Source organism: Arachis hypogaea, chromosome 14, assembly GCF_003086295.3.
Source record: "Arachis hypogaea cultivar Tifrunner chromosome 14, arahy.Tifrunner.gnm2.J5K5, whole genome shotgun sequence".
NCBI lineage: Eukaryota > Viridiplantae > Streptophyta > Magnoliopsida > Fabales > Fabaceae > Arachis > Arachis hypogaea.
This window is the reverse complement of record NC_092049.1, coordinates 6,844,385-6,867,682: the sequence shown is the minus strand read 5'-3', so window position 1 is coordinate 6,867,682 and position 23,298 is coordinate 6,844,385. Positions and strand designations below refer to the sequence as shown.

The following is a 23,298-nucleotide window of genomic DNA, read 5'->3' as shown; positions in this document are numbered from 1 at the left end:
TACAAATTCACATCAATTGTTCAATGTTGGAAGCATAACCTATTTCCAACAGTTCAATTCAAAGGGTTCCTGTTAGACAAGACAAAAGCAACCATATATGCATTCACTAAAATCTGTTTTGGACAAAACCAGTTTTGCCGACATGTTTTCAAGCCTCAATTTGCCGAATGATTTAAATTATGAGCAACATTGGTACCTAACTAAGACAAATAGCCATGAGAAATTGATGAATGGATAACAAGCACTTAACTCACAAGTAAAATGGTTGCATTCAAGTTGAAAATAACCATTCAATTCAACACACATTTAAAAGCAACACCATAGTAGTTCAACAGCAAATAATTCGACAAAAAGACACATAGTCACTACACTAAACAGATGCACAGTGGGATAATAGTTCAACAGCAAATAATTCGATAAAAATTGCTAGAAAATCCAGCAATCCTTCTTCTAAAGCAAACAGGCATAATGGCATAATCAAAAATTAATAAAAAATCCAGCAATCACTACACTAAACAGATGCACAATAAAAAATTCAACAAATTCAGTAATTTCATAATCAAGAATCAACAAATTCATAATAAAAAATCAACAAATTCAACATAACCAGAAAATCTATTCAGCTATTCAATATTTCCAGATCCAGCAATATAAATTCACAGCAATGTTACATCAACAAAAACAACCATAACCACTACAAATCAGAAAAAAATCAACAATCTGCCATTAACTAGTTCAACAATATAACAAGTTATAACTCAACAATATATACATAATCAACAATCTGCCATTAACCTATCAGTTATTCACTCCCTTAATCAAATTAAAATCCAACTAAATAACTAAAAAAAAAACAGAGAACAGATTTCACAGTTTGGAGACCAACTTGGATGAGGCAGATTCTGGCGACGGAGAGGCAGCACCGCAGCAGCGACGGAGGAGACGCGACGGAGGAGACGCAGAGGAAGAGAGTCTTCTAGACTGAGAGGGACTGCGAGGAAGAGAGTGTTGGTGTGATGAGGGGAGGAAGAGACTCGAAATTGTTGGTGTGATGAGGTGAGGAAGAAAGGCTTCGAGAGCTCCAGCCTCTAGCCTCTAGCCTCTAGGTCCAGGGGTCAGGGGAAGGGTATTGGGGGATTGGGGTAGCCGTTTAGGGTTAGGGCTTTTTCTTATTTTTTATTTTTTGTTAAAACTTAAAAAAACAAAATGACGTCGTTTTTCGGTAAGGAAAAACAAAAAAGTTCCGAACCGGTTTTGTTCCTTATGCAGTCAACTTATTCAACCGATCAAATTACCAATTCACTGATTTTTTGGTCGGATCGGTCGGTCCGGTCTAATTTTTATAACTATGGTTTCATGTACAAATTAACATTCTTTTGATGTTCCACTTTTTTATCCTCTCCTAGATCTTAATGACATATATATATATATATATATATACCAGAATTTTCTAAAAACGCAATTTCAGTAATTTTCTAAAAAAAAAATTTGACTTAAACTATAAAGGTTTTAATTTTTAAATGCTTAAAGAATATTAGACACAAAATTAAAATATAAATGTTAAATTAGAGTTTTTTTTTTTTTTTTCCCAAATAAAGAAACAACTCTTCAAATTGCCAAGGAGTACAATGTTTTGGCGTATTGTTCTGTTGAGGTGGATGAAGAGACGGAATATGCCGCTGAGTAGAGACATGCCATCGAAGTGGACACCGGAATTGCCGTGAAACTAAACGACCTTAACCAGCACCAAACGACAAACCCATCACTGATATTATTCTTCTTCCCCAAAACTATAACCTTGTCGTTTATTCTCTGTGGGTGCCGCCTTTTTCCCAATTTCCGTTAATATCTCATTTAATATCTCTCTCCCTCCGATTCACACAAACATGGCTGCGACGACTCTCTCCTCGTCGCTCTTCGCAACCACCACCTTCAAGGCCCCACCACCACATTCTTCTTCCTTCTCACACAACTTCAATCCCTGCACTACTCGCCAATCGCTTCCCAGGTTCCTGATTACTGATTATTGATCCTCCTTCAATTTGAGTTTTGTGAAGCGCTCTGATTTTATGCTTTCAACTTTCTTTTGTGTGTATAGGGTGCGCGCAACTATGTTACAAGATAACGAGGAGAAAGTGAAATTGAAAGAATCCTTACCCTCTAAGATTTCTACTTTTGATGATGCCGGTAAAGCCAGTATTGAAAGTGGGGACTCAACTTCAAGCTCATCGTCGTCGTCCTTTGAGAAATTCGTCATCAAGGTTGAACAATCAGTCAATATCTTTCTCACGGTAAGTCAATTACTTTATCTTCGTTTATATCGTTATTGTGTTCATGTTGGCTTAAGTTTTCTACTTCAACTGCTTAGTGTTAGTGTGCAAGTGCTCAATTAGGAGCATGCTCAATTTCAATTCAGTTGGCAATTTAAGGTAGATGTCATTGATTAATAGTTTATAGCATCTGAAAGCTACGGATTTGGCAATGAGAATTCATACTATAGCTTTGAGAATGAGAAATCAATACTCTGTAGAATGTTTTTAGTAATATGATGCTTGGTCTGTCATTTCTCATATTGAGGCTGTAATCTTGAATTGGCTGATCCCCTCTCAGGGAGACAGAGGTGGCTTTTTACATAAGAAGCTTGTTTTGATGTCTATTTCTGTTTGCTTATTTTTTTGCCTTGTTGATATTTTTCAGGATTCTGTGATAAAGATACTTGATACTTTGTACCATGATCGGGATTATGCAAGGTTTTTTGTTCTTGAAACAATTGCCAGGGTTCCTTATTTTGGTAAGTGCCATTCTTTAATAACTGTTGAGGGGCTTGAAGTTGTTGTCTCTAACTCTAATTAATGAACAGCAATCCTTGCTGGTTGCTGATACACATAATTTACATGCTCTTTTGAAAGAATGAACATAACAAACCTGCATATGGCCCTTTTGTTTTCTTATAACTTCATCATACTTTGGAAACTTACAATTGCACAGCTGTAATTTAGTGAAAATTACTGCACAATGTATTCTTTTAGTTATGAACACAGGGATATGCTGTGCATTGGTTGCAGATATTTGGTATTAACTTTTGTGTACCATTATCTATGGCAGCCTTTATGTCAGTTCTTCACATGTACGAGAGTTTCGGCTGGTGGAGGCGGGCTGACTATCTGAAAGTGCATTTCGCTGAGAGTTGGAATGAAATGCATCATTTACTCATCATGGAAGTAAGATCTCGAGATAATTTTGCCTCTTTCTGATGTGCATTAGAGCTATTCTGGTGTGTTGGTTCTAGATATCTCTCTCTCTCTCTCTCTCTCTCTCTCACACACACACACACACACATAATAAAACCCAAACTAGTATCTTATTGTTAAATCCTCAAAAGATATCGTTATACAAAATTGGAGTATTCACCCTTCCATGTGTTGTTTAATATTTGATGAATTTAGTTTAGAAATGGACAAACTTAAGGCTTCAATCAAATGGCCATAGTGAATGTAGGAAAAGATCAAGGGAGGTCCTTTGATATAATTGGGATTCAACTGTGTAGTTAATCAGAGTAGTATGTGACTCTTCAAAGATATTGATTCAAGACCCACAGATGTAGTTTATAAAAATAACTTGATAATGGAAAATGCCTTCAAAAGAAAGTATTTGCTAAAAATATCTTATAACTGGCATATACTTCTGGGCGAAGTTTCTGGAAGTTTATAGTGTGCAATCACATGCATGAATTCTATTATTCACAATTTCACATACTTCACTGTATGCTATATAACATGGGTCTTTGGTTGCAGGAGCTAGGGGGGAATGCATGGTGGTTTGACCGTTTTCTTGCTCAACATATTGCAATATTTTATTATATAATGACGGTTTTTATGTATGCGATAAGCCCAAGAATGGCATGTAAGTACTAACTAGTTGCTTTTTCATATTAATCCTGTTTACATCTGTCAGTTTGGTGGTTGGATTTTCATGACGAATTGCTTCTCCAGTCTTTTATTTGATATATGTGGTTTGCGCTAGTGCAGATCACTTTTCAGAATGTGTAGAGAGTCATGCATTTGAAACTTATGACAAATTTATCAAGGCTCAAGGAGGTATGATGGTCGTAGTTTCTTCTCATCCTTTTTTGTGTTAGTTTTTCATATGTTTATGCTCTTATGTATATTTTCATAATGAGCTAGGGCCAGAACCCCAACTTTAGTTCGATCCTTCAACTTTCAGTTTCTGTCTTATATTGATTTGTTCTGGAAATGACCATAATTTATCTTCGAAAAAGAAATGGAACAAATAAATAAATGATCTCACATTGATTTTATTACAGAAAGTAGTAAATTGACTCTTATGTAATTCAATAACCATATCATTGTCTGAATTCTTATAAACTTATATGCAGAGGATTTGAAAAAACTGCCAGCTCCTGAGGTTGCAGTGAATTATTATACAGGCGGTGATCTATATCTGTTCGGTAAGCTTTCTGTTTTTTTTTTTTTTACCTATGGTTGTCGACTGGAGGGTGAAAAGATATACATGGAATCTAACATTTCCCTTCTCATGTTTTCTCAGATGAATTTCAAACGTCCAGAATTCCAAATACTAGAAGGCCTAAGATAGGTAAGCCTCCAAACCCAGTTCCACCATGTATTATTATGCTGAATTTGTTTTGCCCAATAAAACCATTTATTGTCACTGAATCTCACCATACGAAATTATGAATCCAATTTAAGAAACAGCTAATCACTCAATTTAATGAATCATTCAGCCTCTGAACATAGTCAGCATTTTTTTCCTTCCCGTGATTTTAAATTTTCTCCCATGCAAACCCCTCTGCTTGTGTACACTTTTGTTAGAACTTCCATGTTTTGATGATTGTATGGCAGACACAACACTATTGTTTGGGCCTGGTTCTAATTCATGAACTTTGCTAACATTGATTATTAACAATATATTAATTTTGAATATTGCCCCCTCTAGAGAATCTGTACGACGTATTTGTAAATATCAGAGATGATGAAGCGGAACATTGCAAGACAATGAAGGCCTGTCAAACGCATGGGAACCTCCGGTCTCCGCATTCGGATTCAGCGGATAATGATGGTGATGCTGCACTCTGTAACCTTGAAGCAGATTGCGAAGGAATAGTAGACTGTTTAAAGAAATCTGTTACTTCAAATCCAGCCAAACTCAAGTAAAATACACGGCACAATCACACTAAATACATAACTCATTCATGAAAGAAAATTATACGAGGCAATGAATAATTATTAGAGTTAGTAAATAGAAATAGATTTCCATCCACAGACACATTATGTATGTATCCCATATATCTCCATACTCAAATGTATAATCATTTTAGTTTTTCCTTTTTCTGCTCAACCGGATAATTTAGTTTCTCTTCTCACATGATTACCTAACTTCAGCTGCAATACCCGTTTTTCTTTTTCTTTTCTTACAACTGAAATTTATTTTAAGGAAATTGCAGAAATAAGAGAATTGATAAATTTGTAGTATATAATTCGGTTTTTATATAAATTGACACATAGTAAACAACATTGATTCCTTGATTTCTCTAATGGCAAATTGCTAGGACAATTTCCTATCAAATAGTAATCACAAAAGAAATGAAAAGAGAACACCTAATTTCCATTCTCTTGTCATCCTTATCAATTTCAACTTGCATGTATTGTCAATCATTTCGTGGCAAAAGGTTTAGTTAGGTTGGCATTGTCATTCTAACTCGGCCATCAACTTGGCGACAATTTACTAGAAAAATCAAACAGGACCTCTCAGAATTTTGCGGCAAAATTGGTTTGTGTCTTTTGTGTTGACAGCAATAAACCAACACTGCATGCAGGGTAGGCCAAATGCCAAACTTAAATCCAATCACAATCTCCCCTCATCCTTCATCCTTTGATATGATTTCACAATTTGATAAATATATGGTTCTCCACTGCCTCTAGAATCCACACTATGACCCCACGATTAAATGACTAGTTCCGATCCTAATAGCTTTAGAAGATGCTAAAAGAGTAAACTATTTTTATTTGCCTCCTGTGAATGTTGATCATGTATTTTTGAAAGTCAAATGCATTTTTCTAACAGTTAATGAAAAATTAATTTAAAAGTTCACAAAATTAATCTATGTCGTTAATCTATAATTAGAAATGATATTTTATCATTCAAAGTTGTACTTCACAATCTAGAAGAGGTAAATCATTTATTTTTTTAGCCTGATATCCAAATCAAATTTTTTAAACTGATAGGTTTTAGAATAATATAATCAAACGTTAACTTTTTTCTAATATAAATATTTGTTCATGAAGCCAATGAGTAATAGCTCAAATGGCATAGTCTCTCCATACTCAATTAAGAGGTTGCGGGTTCGAGTCTCATATATTTGGATAGTAATATTACTAATCAATGTTATGTTCAATAAACAAACCATGTCGCTGTAGATATAATCCACCAAGACTCCAATGATATTGACTAAATATTCAATCAAATCAAATATGAAGAATTTGACTTTCCTCTCTCAAAATTTTCAATTCACAACTAAATATATATAAAACTCTTTTATACCGAATAATATATACAAATTAAAATTCATAATATATTACTGTTCCATTAAAAAGGAAAATAGCGGGAAGAAAAAATAATAATCGAGGGTTTGAAACTGTGGGTGCCCTGAGCGGTCAGCACAAGGCATATTCCTTTCTTCCTTACTCCGTTCCACACTTCACTCCAAGGCATCTTATCAAAGATCCTCTTTCCCTTTTTCTCTCTCATCACTCATCACTATATTTTCTCTCTCTATAACCACCGCAGCTGCCTGTATATTCAGTATTCACTCTGCTCCATCGCCGCTTCTCCTTTATTTATTTATTTTTTTTTTTGGCGCCAAAGCCATGAAACTCGATAGCACTAATGGCGACACGAAACCTTCCGGATCCTTCACCGAAGGCGGCGGTGCTGCTGATGACGACGACGTGCTGGTGCCTCCGCTGAACTTCGCCGTGGTGGACAACGGCATTTTCCGCTCTGGTTTTCCCGAACCCGCCAACTTCGGGTTCCTGAAATCGCTCCACCTCCGTTCCGTTGTGTGAGTTTCCGTGTTCTGTTCTTTGACCTTTACCTGTTTGATGAATGGATTTTGATCTGAGAGTGTATTTTCGTGAAGATGTTTGTGCCCCGAGCCCTATCCGGAACCCAATTCAGAGTTTCTGAAGTCTCATGGAATTAGGCTTTTCCAATTCGGGATCGATGGCTGTAAGGTTTCGTAATTTCTCCTTTCATTCTGGTCTTGATCACACTGTTTGAAATGTTATTTCCTTCTTAATATTGCAATCTTCATCAGCTTAATTAGATTTTACTCTACTGTTTTGATCTGTTGCTTGCTGCCTTGCTGCTGAATTGTGATTCAACAAGTAATTTAAGTATAGCTTTCAACAAGTAATTAGACTTTTTATACGTAGTTGAAGCTTCTGGTGTAGAATCATATCACAAACACTGATTGTGATATAAACACAAGCATGCACACTGCATTATGTGCTGAACTAGGAAGATGATTGCAAGCAGGGATTGGTTATGAATTTTTGTCAGACAATTAGACATGATCACATCACATGAATATTATTTCCAAGAATCTAGCATTTGAATGCCATATATCTGGTTCCCTTTAACATTTCAGTTGAATTATATGTTCACCTCCACAAGCTCCATTTCATATTCACTCTATAATCCAATATACAAACACCAAACATGTAATATACTAATAGGAGCTTCAGAAGAGACTCTAATGCTTGCTGAACCTATGGCTGGTAGTTGTGCCTGCTCATACGAATTTGGTCTTTATGTGATGTGCTGCTGCTTGTTTCAAATAATATTATGTAGATGAATGTTATTTAAAAGTAGTTTGCCTCCTTGGCTTGCACAGCACAACTGATCCTACTACTGGATTCATATCCAAAGAGTTGCCAAGTGAATAGTGGCTATTTTATGTGCTGCTCCAAGGAAGCCTTTAGAATTAGTGAGGTGATGAAGATATGAGTAGTCCGCAGAAAGTTCCTATAAGTTTAATAAATCTGCTTCTTCTTGTTACATTAGAGAAGGTTTAAAAGAAAAACACTGCACGAGTCCATGGTAATTTCTGTTCTTGTAGCTTCCCTTGTCCAATACAGATTATATTATCTTATTAATTAAAGTTTTGAAGCTGCCTGATATAGTGAACTCAATCATACATGCTTGCTTTCCACTGGATAATGACATTTTTATCTGGGAGTTAAGGCTATGCTATGGGGATGCCTTGGCCCTTGGGTTATTTCTCTTAACTGGAAAAAGATTCACAATATTAAGTTTTCAACTTATGTCTTAAATTATGTACTATTATATATTCTCAGCGTTGATTACACTTGTTGTGGGTAGGAACCCTTTGTCAACATCCCAGAGGATACTATTCGAGAAGCTTTGAAAGTAGTCCTAGGTATTACACACTCTTTAACTTCTTTACTACAATGTTAGCCCTTAGCACAGCCTGTTGAGTGATTATTAATCTAACGTTGTTTGCTTGCATCAGATGTTAGAAACCACCCCGTGCTTATTCATTGTAAACGAGGGAAGGTACTAAAATTTGTTCTTCTTGTTCCCTGTTACTAACACTTGAGTTATTACCCCCAGACTTAAGGTTTTTAGCTTTTGCATGAAACAGCACCGCACTGGTTGTTTGGTAGGATGCTTAAGAAGATTGCAGAGATGGTGTTTGTCATCTGTTTTTGATGAGTACCAAAGGTTTGCAGCAGCCAAAGCCAGAGTGTCAGACCAGAGGTTCATAGAATTATTCGACATTTCTTGTTTGAAGCACTACCCATTATCATTTTCATGCTCAAGGAAATAGAAATAATGAAGCACATTAGACGGCTGCTGATTCCTTTCAAGGGAAAATTTCCGTGACGAAGAGAAGTTTAGGGACCTTTTTCTGTCTTCTGTTTTTTCTTCGTTTGAAAAATCAGAGATGGCTGAATTGGACTGTTACTTAAGTTTGAACTCCATCCTTTTGGTTTTATTTTTTTGGTACCTGTAGCAATGGTGAAGCATGTGTCAGCTTGTTTAGAAAATACCCCAGTTATAGCAATTTATGTAAACTTGACACCAGTGGATTGGATGGTTTTGTTGCTCCATTCCCCTTAATGGTGTTAAAAGATAAAAAAGATTTAAAAAAAAAAAAAAACTATTGCGTTTGCTGGTATATAATATAACTAGTCTTTTACTATTTGAAAGAAAGAAAATGAATTCAGTAATTTACATTAAATCCCCCCCCCCCCCTCTCCCCCTTTTTTTTTCAGCCCGTTACCATTCATAATAACACCCGTAAACCATGATACAGTAAAATAACCAATAACCATCATCTAATTCAGGTAAAAAAATAGCAACCAATAAAATAAATAAATAACCAACCAATGAAGTACAGAACAATAAATGATATTTCTGGATTATGAATCATGAGAGCGCATTGGTTGAACAGTTCACAAGCACATGCAGTTCTTGGCTCATCATCTGCAACTTTAAAAGTGAGAATAATAAGGGCAGTATATCAATCAAGAAGAGATTGTTCAAAATTCAAGAAATGTGAAAATATATGGAAGAAATGATATTATATTATTATCGTTAGGTAGGTATAAGGGTTTTAATTTCAGTTTCTCTTGGCCACTGTCACCGACCAAGGAACCCTGGCTTTGCCAAATCTCTAAGACAAATTATAAGGATTAAGGAACAATAATCTCATTCATCCACTGTAAACTACTATGATGATTTCTGATGTTTAAGATAACTATGAGACTAGCTAGTATGTTTATAGCAAAATTAAAAGGTGGTTGCTCCCATACTACATATTTCAACAGTGCAGAGATACAGAAAGAAAAATCAATGTGGGTCCTCCTCTTCTATTTTTTTTTTCTCACTATGTATCTGAGTGCCCACCAAATTAAAATAGTATCCCTGCTTCTACTAAATGCATTGGAACCGTTGTTTCAAGCTTCATGATCTCCCTCATGAAGAACAAAAGGCAACTCTTTCCATGAGAATAGATAGCTACTTCAGGTTTCCTTTTCGTGAAGTGTAGGTGGCACAGCTCATTAACTTTGATGCTCTCACACGTGATTAACTTGTTACTCAGTTATTGTATAATTAATGTGGTGGCCCTTATCATTAGTGGCGCTATGGTGCTGCTGCAATACTGATATCATATTAATTTGGTGATTATATTACTAATTCTCTATGCATACTTTTGACCAAGATCAAATCCAAATATCAAAACCGTCACAAAGTTTATCAGAGTTTTCATATTGGGCTTAAAATGTGTTATCTATTTTGTTCGATATATCCAATTATACTAACCAATATAAATTAGATATATGATTAAATCTTAAACATACATTTTAGTTCTCGTGATTAAGGGAAATCTATACAAAGAGGATCTATTCTCAGGCTTTCCAAAGATAGAATCCAAATCTTTAGGCATATATATAATATCTTATCTATTATTCTTCAGTGGTCTATGGCAGTTGTTAATATTATTTTTAAATTGCCTAGTCTCTGTCATCCAAGATTTCAATCCTTTGCTAATAGATTGCCTTTGACCGAAGAAGTTTTTATTAGCAACATTTACCGTACTACTGTTGTCTCAATGGAATGCATATCAATCTTGTCTCTTATCCACAGAAACACCAATTTCATCGAGCTTCTAAATTAATTAAACCCTAATCCAGCAATATTATTGTTTATTTGTAATTACAAGGAAAATCTTTGTTAGTAAAGATAATTATTATAACATGTTCATGATGACTTTAGGCTTTATTTTACATTCATTTGCTAATAAAAATAAAATTGCATCCAAGTAGATTTAGCCACGAGTGGTGCTTGTGGTCCCAATTGAGCATTGTGACATGTTGAAATTCCCCATACATGTTTTATAAATCATAGTAAACAAATAACCCAGAGAATCTCCACTTATATAATATAGTTATTTTATTATCTAACACCTATACACACTCATCTATACTGCTACAACAATTTTATATTTCCAATTCTTTTCCTGATGCTGCTGCGGTAGCCAAATTAATTTAATAATGTTGATTTTCAAATCCAAAAGAGTGATGCTTTTTAAGCAACTTTAGATTCGTAGATATGATTAAAATTCTAGTTTGGTTAATGTCCAGTAGTATAATATAATTTAGTAGTGCCTTTGCTTCCTCAAATGGGAACTTGGAATTTACAAGAATTACCACGCACTCATCAGAACTCAGAAGGACCTATGGTAAATAAAACATCATGACAACTTTATTTTTTCTCCCAAAATATATATATTACATATAAGGGATGCTTTGGTAAAGATGCATAAAAAGTCTTTTTGTAAAGACATTTACGTGTCGTATTATTATTGGACGTATTAATGAACCGGTTATTTTTGAATTTCTTAACAAATTATAATAAAATCGATTTTTTTATAACAATAACAATAAACCCAATTTTTTTAATTGTATTTTTAAATTTTTAGGTATTTAAATGTCCAAAAAACAAAAAGTCAAGGATATAACTGTTTTTTTATAAAAAAATTTAAAAATATTTGGTTTAAATAGTATAATTTGATCGGATTAAATCGGATCTAATAATTATAATACAAACAAAAAGACGTTTTATGCATCTTTATGGGAACATCCTTTGAATGGCATGGATTGGCCAAACATGCATTGGAGTTTTCACATATTTTAATAATAGAAGGTACAAACACTTATTAGAATCGGTGACCTAATTACTAATAATTGTAGCTTTATTTGTAACATCATCACGATTAATACCTAATTCCAATTGAAATAATGGTTTCTAGCATAACTGAAGTTAATTAATTAAGGACAAATAAAGCTGGCGACAATGATAATTAAGTGATTTGCATTCACATCACAAATGCATGCAAAATCTAAATAACTTGACATATGGTACTCAATCCACAAACTTTGTTGTGTGGATAAGAAGGAAATCAATTTTAGTTCAGCCAAATTTCCCGAATAAGCAACACTTTTGGAAAGTTATCAGAAACAAAAGGATTTAATTTTTCCCAATGGGAAAAAGGAAAGGAATCAGGCATTTCCATTTCATGAAAAGAAGCAAAATCAAATGGGAAATCTTATTCATTGTTTGGTTTTTTTCATTTGGTAGAGCTTCCTAGATCTCTAAACTTATTGACCCCACTTCTTTGAAAATTAAAGAGGGCCCGGTGAGATGAAGATGATTAATAAGAGTCGCCAAAGCCACTTGCTTATGCCACTCTTGCAACTTTAACTACTGTCTCCTTGCTTTCAGCTTTTCATAAGATAACATATACCATGAATAGTCAAATTGATTTTCTATCTTCATCATTGAAAAATCAAATGTCTCACGTATATACTATGTTAAAATGGGCTAAATCTATCGAATCATTTTTTTTTTTGTGATTATCAGATCAATTTGCTTCTCCATTTAAATAGACGAGTTTTATTCTTAAAATTAAATCTGTTCAAAATTTGAGCTAAACACACTGAGTCCAGTTAATTTAAAAAAATGACGGATTAAATGAACTAGTCAAACGGCTGCTCCGTTTATTTTTTTTTATATTTTTTAAAAAAAGTAATATTTTTTTTTTGTCAACATTTCTTTCAATTTGACATATCAACTAAAAAAATATTTATTTAATGTTTTTAATTTAAAAATAATATTTTTTGTCAAAATATTTTTTAAAAAATTAAATAAAAAGATAAATGAATCAGTCCGTTTAATTCATCAGAATAATCATAAACGATCTGGATTAAAAATTATGACTCATAAATAAAATGAACCAATCTTAAATGAATCAAGTTGACCTGTTTGATGGTCATAATAATAGAATTATATTATTCTTTTATAGGTTAGGCAATAATGTATTGATTTTTTTTTTTCAATTAGGGAATAACATATTACATACTACTAATTTGATTTATTGCTGTATTTTTTTAAATATAATTTTTAGTCAATCTTCTTATAAATAAAGAGTTAGTTATTTTTTGTGACATGTTAAATGATTATTAAAAAAATTTAATTGTGTCATCATAATTAACACTAACTATATCTTTTTAACCTGAGTTTTAAAAATCAAATCACACAATTATAGCAAAACTATTTTTATAAATTATAAAAAATTTTAAATAAATTCCAATTTATAATTTTTAACATTTTGTTAAACTATTCAATTTATTAACCAGTTCTAGAAAAAAAATCAAAAGATGAAAACAAACATAAACCAAATCATACACGTACCGATGATTTCATCAGCTTTTCAATCTCGACACGTTCTTTTTAGTTTTTTAATTTTCTTTTTAGTTAGAACTAAATATAATAAATTGGATGGTTTGAAAAAAAGTTAAAAATTATAAATTAAGATTTTTTTTAACTTTTGTAATTTATTAAAAATTTTTTATTATAGTTGAATAATTGATTTTTAAAACTCAGGTTAAATAAATAATTAGTGTTAATTATAATGATACAATTAAATTTATCTAATAATTATTAAATAAATTATAAAGAATAACGAACTAACTCCTTATTTATAAAAAGATTGGGTAAAAATTACGTTTTTAAAAACAAGTATAAGATATATAATGTTTCGAGAACTAAATTAACGCATACGATCTATATTTTTCAAAAACTATTTTAATTATATGTATACTAATGTGGTTTTTTTTTTTTTAATCTTCTTGTTTTTGGTACCACTTAAAATCAGCTGGTTCCCATTTAAACATTGTTGTATCCAAATTAAATTTAAAAGAAATTGGATGAGTGAAGAATAAATAGAGAAAGTCCCCAATTCAAATATAATGGTAATAAATTGTATTCAAATAGTTACTAATTAATTACATTTTATAATATACAAATAAGTTTATTGTTATTATTTAATTTCTAGTGAGTTCATAATGGAGTTGAGCCAAAATGGAGAAGAGAACTGTTTTGTCAGCCCTTCTATTGTTAGACAACCACTCACTTGCTTTGCTTTCACATATTCTCTGTCTCTATCATCTTCTGCAATTTTCATTTTCTTTTGGCATTTTTTAATAAATCAATAACGAAAGATTTAAGATTGGGTTTATTGCATAAAATTATGTACAATGGATAGTTTATAGAATAATTTCATTCAATATTTTGAATAATTTTATCCAACTAATTTAATATTTGATGAATATCAAATCACGTTAGTTTATAATTTTTATTATTAGAATTTTGAATATTCAATTTTTTTTTTGGCTTAGAAACACATTTTAATTACTCCAATAATTTTTATCCCCCTATATCTCCTAGTCTTTGGCATTTTGATTTCTAAGACATTCAATTCAAGAATCAAAATTAAAGGGTTAAAATTTCAGATTTTTAAAGAATTTGAGAGTTCAAATATCAAATCTCATTGTTAATAAAATAAGAAAAAATATTACTTATCTTCCCTATCAGATGTCTATCCATAATTGCATTGGAGGTAATGCTAATAACTCTATGAATGCCAAGTTTAATAGACATGTCATGTGAATTTAGTGCATTAATATATATTATGCAATTTTTCAACAAAGAATATATTTGAAGTTAAACAATACTATCTTTTATTCTCAAAATGATAAGTGTTTACTTTCATGTGTCCAAATCAAATAATATTATTTTTTTTAAATATTATATTGTTATTTGTATAATTTTTTATAGTCCAAAAATACATTTTATATTTTTAATTTTTTATCGATTACTTTTAATATTAAAAACAAAAAATAGTATACATATAACAATTTTTATAATTTTTTTTATGTCATATTGCATGACATAGCTAGACATAGGTTATTATAACATATCATAATAAGCCAAATTAAAGAGGAATCATGACACAAATAGTTAATTGTAAATGAACAATAATAATTCACCTTATTATTATATCATTACTAAGTAAAAGATTGCATCATCACTAATACCGCAAACAAATAAACATCACTGATCACACTCACAAACTTTAAGCTTGAGCTAACACTTTTTTTTTTTTTTTTTTTTTTTCAAACTATGATATTGTTTATAACATTCCAGACACTAATTAATCAGTGATTAAACTTAGAGGCCTCATCAGTTTATCCACATAATTAAACACACACAATAATTAAATGCTTTCATAATCCATATTGCTTAATTCAGACAGTTGCAATGGGACCCAAGCTAACGTTGGATGATGCTTCCATGGCCTTCATGGCTTCAAACCTAGGCTCCTTAGCTTGGAACTTGAGACCAACATAGAGCTTCATGTAATCATCAAAAACAAATTTTGGGTAAACTTGGCTTGTCTCATCTAATTCCTTCACCAAAGCAGGTGCTGGAGAAATCAAAGCATCATTCCCTGGATTATAGAATGATGCTAATGACATTCTTGTTCCATCTGTTTGAGCTATCACTCGGTGCATCACACTCTTGTACTTCCCATTTGTTATCACCTTTTATAATTATATAAAATAACAAAATTAATAATAATACACCAAAGTCTACAATTGATTGCAACGTTTTAATTTAAACTAATACATACAGTGATACACTATTTAATATGATTGTGTAACTTTCAATAAATTGGTATCAATCTCTAAAAATGCACTTACAAACAAATATATATGCTAATATGCATACATACATATAGGAGAGTCTTTTCTTTTTCTTAAAATAATTTTGGTGTTGATTTCATATAAGAAGACAAGAATCCCACTAACGGAACAAACTGAAGCAAAGTCCTAATATAAGAAGGATAACATATTTTTGGAATCGATAATACTAGAAAAACAAAAAAAATAATTAGAATTTACTTTATTTAGTATTCATTAAATAATGAATGCTAATAAATATTAAATAAAATAAGTTCGGATTATTTTTTACTGTCGGAATAATCTCTAGTTAGTAAGAGATTAAAGTATGTATGACATTAATTAACATAAAAAGAAATAAATAAAATACCTCAAGTTGATCTCCAAGGTTGATGACAATGGAGTGGCGCATGGGTGGGACATCAATCCATTTGTCATCTTTGAGAAGCTGAAGACCACTGACTTTGTCATCTTGGAAGAGAAGGATGATGCCCCCAGCATCTGTGTGGGCTCTAAGGCCCTTTATGAGCTCGGGCTTTGGGCATGGAGGGTAGTTACTAACTTTTGTCCCAAAGTTTGGGCCCTTTGACCCATGAAACACCTTCTTCAGGTACCCTTTCTCAAGCCCAAGATTCTCACACAACAAATCAAGAAGCAGTTCTGCCAGTTTCTCTAGTTCCTTTGCAAACTCCTTCATTGCTTCTCTGATCATTTTTCATATAAATAACATTAAACAATAATAAAGTTGAGGTTGATGATGTTAGAGAAACAAACGAAACAGATATAACTTGTCTTATTTAGTATTTATTAATTCTACGAGTTATAGTTTTTATTATCAAATATTTTGTTTTATGTGGTACCTATAATGTTGTGGAAGATCAGGGATCTCAGAAATGTTGGAGGTAGGAAGATGGCGCAAGAAGAAAGTGCTTTCCCAATCTAAGTCATTGATTTCAGACTGAGCAGACTCCAAGCCTTTGCTTGCCACCATTTCTTTGAACCTCAGCTCCATACACTTTTTGTAGTGTTCTTTTGTGAGCTTCTCCACTTTGTCCATCAACTCAATGGATATTGGGTGATTTATCAACTTCAAAAAATATTATTAGCAAAAATCTTTCAGCACAAAACAATATATGTAAAGAGAAAACAAAGTTTCATTTTATTGTATGTACCTCAAAGAAACCCCAGTTCTCACAAGCATCTTTGATCATCTCCATGGCTGATGCTCTCTCTTCCGTGTTAAGCTTTGACATGTCAACAATGGGAAAGTTCTCCGCCATTCTTGTGTTGGTTTTTTCTCTTTAGGTTTGGTCTCTCACTACAAGTTATGTGTATTTGAGTGGTTCTCGAAAGTGCAATTTATAGGCCTTCAACTTCAAAGAGCGCCTAACAACGATGGACGGAAAGATTATTAACAATAATTAATAAGATTTTTTTTAATTATTCCAAATTACTTTTTTTTAATGATGTCATTATCATACCATTTTTTAGTTTTGATAGTGGGAAAAAATAGTATTTTGTAATGTTGTTGGAATATGATGTGTTTAATTAAGTTGTGGAAGACATCAATTAGAATATCAGATTTGTATACCTTAATTTTTTTAATTTATTAATGCGTAAATTTAATCTTTAAATTTATGTACTTTTTTTATTTTTTAATATACATATTTGATTCTCAGATTTGTGTATTCACTCAAATCTTCAAATTTTTTTTTTAATTTTATATATTACACCAATTCTCTCAATAATTATATATTACACACAAATTTTTTTTATATAAAAAAAATTAGCCCCTATATACAGATAGGCAGGCAAATTTAGGCGTAACATTTTTTTAGTGTGTTTTTTTTGGAAATATTATTTATAAATATTATTAATGTTACTATAACGTGTTATTAGCTCATCTATGTGAATTAGTACACATATTTTAAAAAAATTAATTTTTTAAGTTAATATATACATTTATTTTGTTTTCAATTAATTATGATTCGTTTTATATACAGTTGCACCCTTTATGTTTTGATTTTTTAAGATATAGATACTATAAAGTAATAAATTATACTCATTAAAAACTATTTAAACGTAATAATAGTTATTTATTGAGTACTCTTAAAGACACAAATATTTAAATTTTATAATAATTTCATTTGCCTCACTCTTCTTTATCCTTATTGAAATTGTAATTTTTTTTCTAGACATTGCCTTCTTTTTTTGTTATTTTTTATTTTTTCGTTATATTTATGTCATATGTATAACATCTATAGTTAATAAATTTTTATAATTAATATTTTTTATGTTCAAATTCGATGAGTTATACAATAAAATTTGTTGAACTTAATATTTATAATTTTATACCTATAACATCTATAATTTTATATTCATAATATCTATAATTTATACTTATAATATCAATAATTTAATACATATAAGATCTATTTTTTAATGAATTTTTGCTCTTAGTTAATACTCTATTCCCTAAATGTAGATTACATTAATCTTATATATATCCCTTAGCCATCTATATCCGGTTGTGGCCAATGAGTAATAGCTCAAATGGCATAGTCTCTCCATACTCAATTAAGAGGTTGCGGGTTTGAGGAGTCTCCTACCTTTGGTAAAAAAAAAAAAACTATATCTAGTTGTGAGCTTTTAAATTAAATTCTTATATTTTTGTTTAGCAATTGTTATGACTACTAGCTTACATTCTAAGATTCAATTTAATATATTATTAAACAGAGTATTTATCTAACTTTTTACTCACATTTTTTTTTATATTTTTTGTAGGTTTAATTTTATTAATAATATCAAGGTGACCTTTTAAGCATAAAGTTTAAAAACTTAAAGGTAGAGTAATTGAATTGTTGAGTATAAAACAATTTAAAAGGCAATCACGAAAAGTTTCAATTAAAATAGTTCTAAATGATAAAGAGTTAATTATAATTTATATATCAATAATAAATTAGTTATATGTTTTGTACAATTCTCAATTAATCTGTTCTTTTGATATTATTATACAATTATAATAAAATTAGTATTTGTACCCGTAATGTTATAAATTTTTTAAAATTATGATCCACTTTGTTCTGACATTATAGATTATATATGGCACAAAAGATTTATAAAATCAAACTATTTTTACAAAAAAAAATGTCATAGGTTGACAAAAGTCTTTGGCTAAAAAGACTAAGGTCTCTATAGATAAAAAAATCAAATAACAAAATTTTTAGTTATTATTTTTATATGAAAAAGTTTAATTTTTTATTTGAATTATATTATTTTATTAATTTTGTTTTCTGTAAAACAAAAAAGTAGAAAAAATAGAGAATCAGAGAAAATAGAGAAAGATAATAAGGATGACGAATGAGAGTGAGAGTGAGAGTGGGAGTTTGTTAATTTTGGAAGAAAAAATTTATTTTAATTGTAATAAATTAAAAAATATTGGATGACATATTTTGATTTGTCAAATTACTAATATAAAATATAAATTATATATAGAGTGAAAATGGTAGAGACAAACAGAAAAATAGAGAGGTAGATGAAATAATTTAGGAAGAGAGTTTATTAATTTTGAAAAAAAATATTTTCTCTCAATTTTAATAAGAGAGTGTCATGAGAGTGTCACGTGACATATTTCATTATTAAATTAGATAGTAATATATTATACTTAATATAAGTATATTTCAATTTCAATTTTAATATCTCAATTTTAATTTTAATGCAATTAAATAATGTCATGTTGCACATTTTGATTGTCAAATTAGTAATTAGTCATTGATATTGATAATGATATATAAAATAGATAGAGTGGTTGAAGGAATGAGAGAGATAGAGAAAGAAAGAAGGAGGAGGGGAGAATTCTTTAATTTTAGAGGGAAATATTTGATTTCAATTATAATGAAGGAGTGACATGTGGCACATTTTGGTTGTAAAATTAGTATGGAGGAGAGAAGGATACTCTTTAATTTTAGAGGGAAAAATTTAATTTCAATTATAACGAAGGAGTGATATATGACACATTTTGGTTGTAAAATAGTAAGAAGTAAAAGAGAATTCTTTAATTTTGAAAAAAAATATTTGATTTCAATTATAATAAAAAAGTGACATGTGACATTTTAATTATAAAATTAGAAATATATAATAGATTTAATTTAGGTTTTCATACATATGTGCTGTGTACAGTAGTACTAGTAGCCAATGTGTTGAGTTAATCAAAAGAACAAAGTAACGTGAATGTTTGTAGATAAATATGTGATGCTAAGTTCGATTAGCTTAAAATAATGAAAGGCAGATAGTTTCTTCTTAGTTGGATTTAAAAGTTAAAAAAGAGGGCGTTAACACTTAAAGTATATTTTTTATTTATTACGTAAACTTTTGTTGTCTCTTACTTTTCATTTTATTATTAACCGAGATTACGAGCTTATGAGGTATATATTGTAATGTGAAAGTTGAAATTAAAACACAAATTTTGCTACTTTTTGAAAATAAAATTTGTGAATAATTTTTATCATGAACTTTTCACACAAAAGAGAGGAGGATGAATAGAGCCACTTGAGTGGAATATAGACATAAAATAATTAAGTTGGGTTGGGTGGAGGGGGAAAGAGGTAAGGAAATAAAACTTTAATCTCTCGGGAAAAGGAAAGAGAAAAATAATAACTGAAAGGGAAGGGAATTGGTTTAATATCTCACTGTTCTAAAAGGCAAAACAAGAACAGGACTCGTGGAACATGAATGTGTTCACATACTCATGGACCCCTACATAATAATACTCATATAGCGTGTCACCATCACTCATCAATGAATTTTCTTTATTTTTGGTTGTATTAATTAATTGATATGAAAAGATTTATTTCCTTAATTTCTTAAGGTCAATACAAGTTTTACTAAAATAATATAAACTAAGTACATTATTCATGTTGTTATGAAATTTTATCGAATAATAAAGATCCAATCTTACACTTATATATATAATTACATAAATTCTAGTATCATGTCAAATTAAATTGTTTGTCTCAAAAATTTAAATTTATAATTAAAAATATATATAAATAATTATAGTTTTAATAGATATAAAACTCTAAGGTAGCGTTTATTTTGAGGTAATGGGACAGAGACTGTGAGACTAAGATACAGTATCATGTTTGTTAGTTCGGAGACTAGTACTAAAATTTCTGTTTCTATTTCCAAAATTTCAGTATTTTAGTACTTCCAAAAAGTAAGGACGACTGAAATTTTTAGAGATAGAGACTAAAACTTTAATAACATTTTATACCTAAAATACCCTTATTTCAATTAATTAATTCCAATTTTATCTTTTGTGTAAATTAAATTAGAATTTTATTCTTATTTCAATTTCTGTCTCTCACTTTGCACCAAACAAAATACTGAAATTTATTTCAATCTCTGTCTCTTAGTCTTTGTCTCTCAATCTCAGTCTTTCAATCTCAATATCTCTACCAAACGCTACCTAAAGTGTTTGGTTAAATTCGGTAATGCTAAGAAAAAAAGTCAAAATAACAGTTAATAAATATTGAATAAAATAAATTTTAGTTATTTTTTATTAATTTTTTATTATTAAATATTTTCGGTTAAATATTTGAATCTTGATAGTATGTATGAAAAATATTTTGTTAGTATTAAAATTAGGCTAGATTAATTTAATCTAAAAAATTTTAGATAAGAAGTATGCATTATATTGTTTAATTAAGGAGTATAAATGTCAATATTTGTAGTGTAAAAAAATAAAAAATAACTAGTGTTAATATAAACGTAAGAAAAAAATAAAAAATATTAATCACTTAATATTTATCTATTTTATTATTTAATAATCATTATTTTGTTGTAATATCTAAAAAAAACCACATATTAATAAGAAAAAGAAAAAGTAGAAGATAAAGTCTATGTACTTTTTTATTTCACTTCACTCTTTATCCCCATCCCATCAAGTACGTACATTCTTAAACATTTGGTGAGAAATTTGACACTTTTTAATTTAGATGTGGTTGGGAGAATAGTGTAAGACGTAGTTATGGAATGTATGGGTGCTTTACGTAAATGTAGTGTCACGAATAAAAATTGGACTGTCTAATTTGTGTTTTAAAACTTAAAAAGATTTGGGATACATAAATCGGACCTTTCGAATTGTGTATTTCAAAATTTTTTTAACGTTTTAAACACAAATTCGGAGAATCCGATTACCTTTGCCAAAATTTAAATTTTCTCTTCTATACTAATCGGACTGTCCGATTAATAAGTTTAATTTTTTTTAAAAAAAAATTGGATGGTCCGATTTCTTCATCCCTTATTTCAAAAAAAGTTATCCCACATCCTATAATGCACGGACACTGACACGGACACGGACACAGGACACGACACGACACGGGACACGCCGACACGCGAATTTTAAAATCTTACATGACACGGGGACACGCATATATATAAAATATAAAGTATTTTTTAGATAAATTGTAATAATATTTTGATATTTTATTGATATTAAAATATAATATAAAATTTTTAATTATTTTTAATGTCTTATTTTAATTATATCAAGTATTTAAAATATTTTTTGTTTTAATAAATAATAATATATACTATATCTAAATTTATTTTAAAAATATATGTTAAGAATAAAACTGGACACGCAGACACGTGATGGTATTTAGGTGTGTCCAGGCGTGTTCGGAGAAGAATTTTTTATTTTTTATTAAGACACAGTTGGACACACAGCAGACACGCATGTCGAACGAGTATTGGTGAGTGTGGTATCCAAAATGTATCTGACACATGGACACAATAACTCAGCGAAGTGTTCGTGTTTCATAACCCACATTCATATCTAACACTTATACTCTCCACAACAACGCATAACACACATACTTCTCATATCCAAAAAAATGAGCCGAAATTTGAATCTTGGTAATATATGGCGTATTTGTTTTAATTTGAAGTATAAAGCAGCATGATCATGAATGATAGATTTTGTTTTGTTTTGTAATAAATAAATGCTAGAACTCATGAATGAATAGTCACTACCATAGGTCACTAGAAGAGAGAAAGAGGATAAAATTTTCTTCGGAAATTGACCACCTAACCCCACATTCAGATATGGCTACTCAAACATGCGCCACTCTTTTTCATGTTTTTTCTTACTTATTTATTACTTGTTAATTAATTAATTAATTAATTAGAGGGGTTATTATTATGTGACTCTGATTCTTGTCGTTTTTCTTCTTAGGAAGCATGGACACATTAATGTGTGATATGATACATGAAAAAGGATCTACCTACATCCATGATTAGTAAACATCCTATAGAGGATAGGAACTAGATAGATATATAATGCTCATCAACTTCAAACATCATCATATGTTCAATATATTCTAAATTAATATATTCTTTTACTCGGCAAAATTAAGATTTACCTAATAATTATATTGTTTAAAAAGTTAATTATTATTTCTATTTTATTGCATTGCTATGTATATATACTATTTGTAGATTGATGTCGTACAAGGACAAGTTGGAGTAAGTAGAATATAGACGCACATGCATTAATTAATTAATTAATATATAGACTGCCATTAGCATATCAATATTTAATTAATAATATATTATCACCACGGAACCATAGATGTTAACCTAGGAA

General features: G+C 30.3%; 3 protein-coding genes across 3 annotated transcripts; 2 read left to right on the top strand and 1 right to left on the bottom strand.

Moving 5' to 3' along the window:
• The first annotated feature begins 1,586 nt into the window (after window positions 1-1,586).
• On the top strand, window positions 1,587-5,376 carry LOC112741264 (ubiquinol oxidase 4, chloroplastic/chromoplastic). The gene is made up of 9 exons (XM_025790160.2): window positions 1,587-2,008; window positions 2,099-2,291; window positions 2,698-2,791; window positions 3,106-3,221; window positions 3,795-3,903; window positions 4,029-4,097; window positions 4,397-4,468; window positions 4,567-4,614; window positions 4,975-5,376. Exons 1-9 carry the CDS (start codon window positions 1,887-1,889, stop codon window positions 5,190-5,192), a joined length of 1,041 nt encoding a protein of 346 aa, XP_025645945.1. The 5' UTR covers window positions 1,587-1,886; the 3' UTR covers window positions 5,193-5,376.
• Window positions 5,377-6,641: 1,265 nt separating this feature from the next.
• Window positions 6,642-9,281, top strand: LOC112741263 (inositol diphosphatase DSP4). Its single transcript, XM_025790159.3, has 5 exons — window positions 6,642-7,099; window positions 7,178-7,271; window positions 8,422-8,479; window positions 8,573-8,616; window positions 8,705-9,281. The coding sequence occupies exons 1-5, from the start codon at window positions 6,906-6,908 to the stop codon at window positions 8,888-8,890; spliced, it is 576 nt and encodes a 191-aa protein (XP_025645944.1). The 5' UTR covers window positions 6,642-6,905; the 3' UTR covers window positions 8,891-9,281.
• A 5,647-nt stretch (window positions 9,282-14,928) lies between these two features.
• LOC112741262 (1-aminocyclopropane-1-carboxylate oxidase) lies at window positions 14,929-17,042 on the bottom strand. The gene is made up of 4 exons (XM_025790158.3): window positions 16,823-17,042; window positions 16,511-16,737; window positions 16,021-16,354; window positions 14,929-15,512 (listed from the first exon to the last, which is right to left on the bottom strand). Exons 1-4 carry the CDS (start codon window positions 16,928-16,930, stop codon window positions 15,216-15,218), a joined length of 966 nt encoding a protein of 321 aa, XP_025645943.1. The 5' UTR covers window positions 16,931-17,042; the 3' UTR covers window positions 14,929-15,215.
• Between the last annotated feature and the right edge of the window lie 6,256 nt (window positions 17,043-23,298).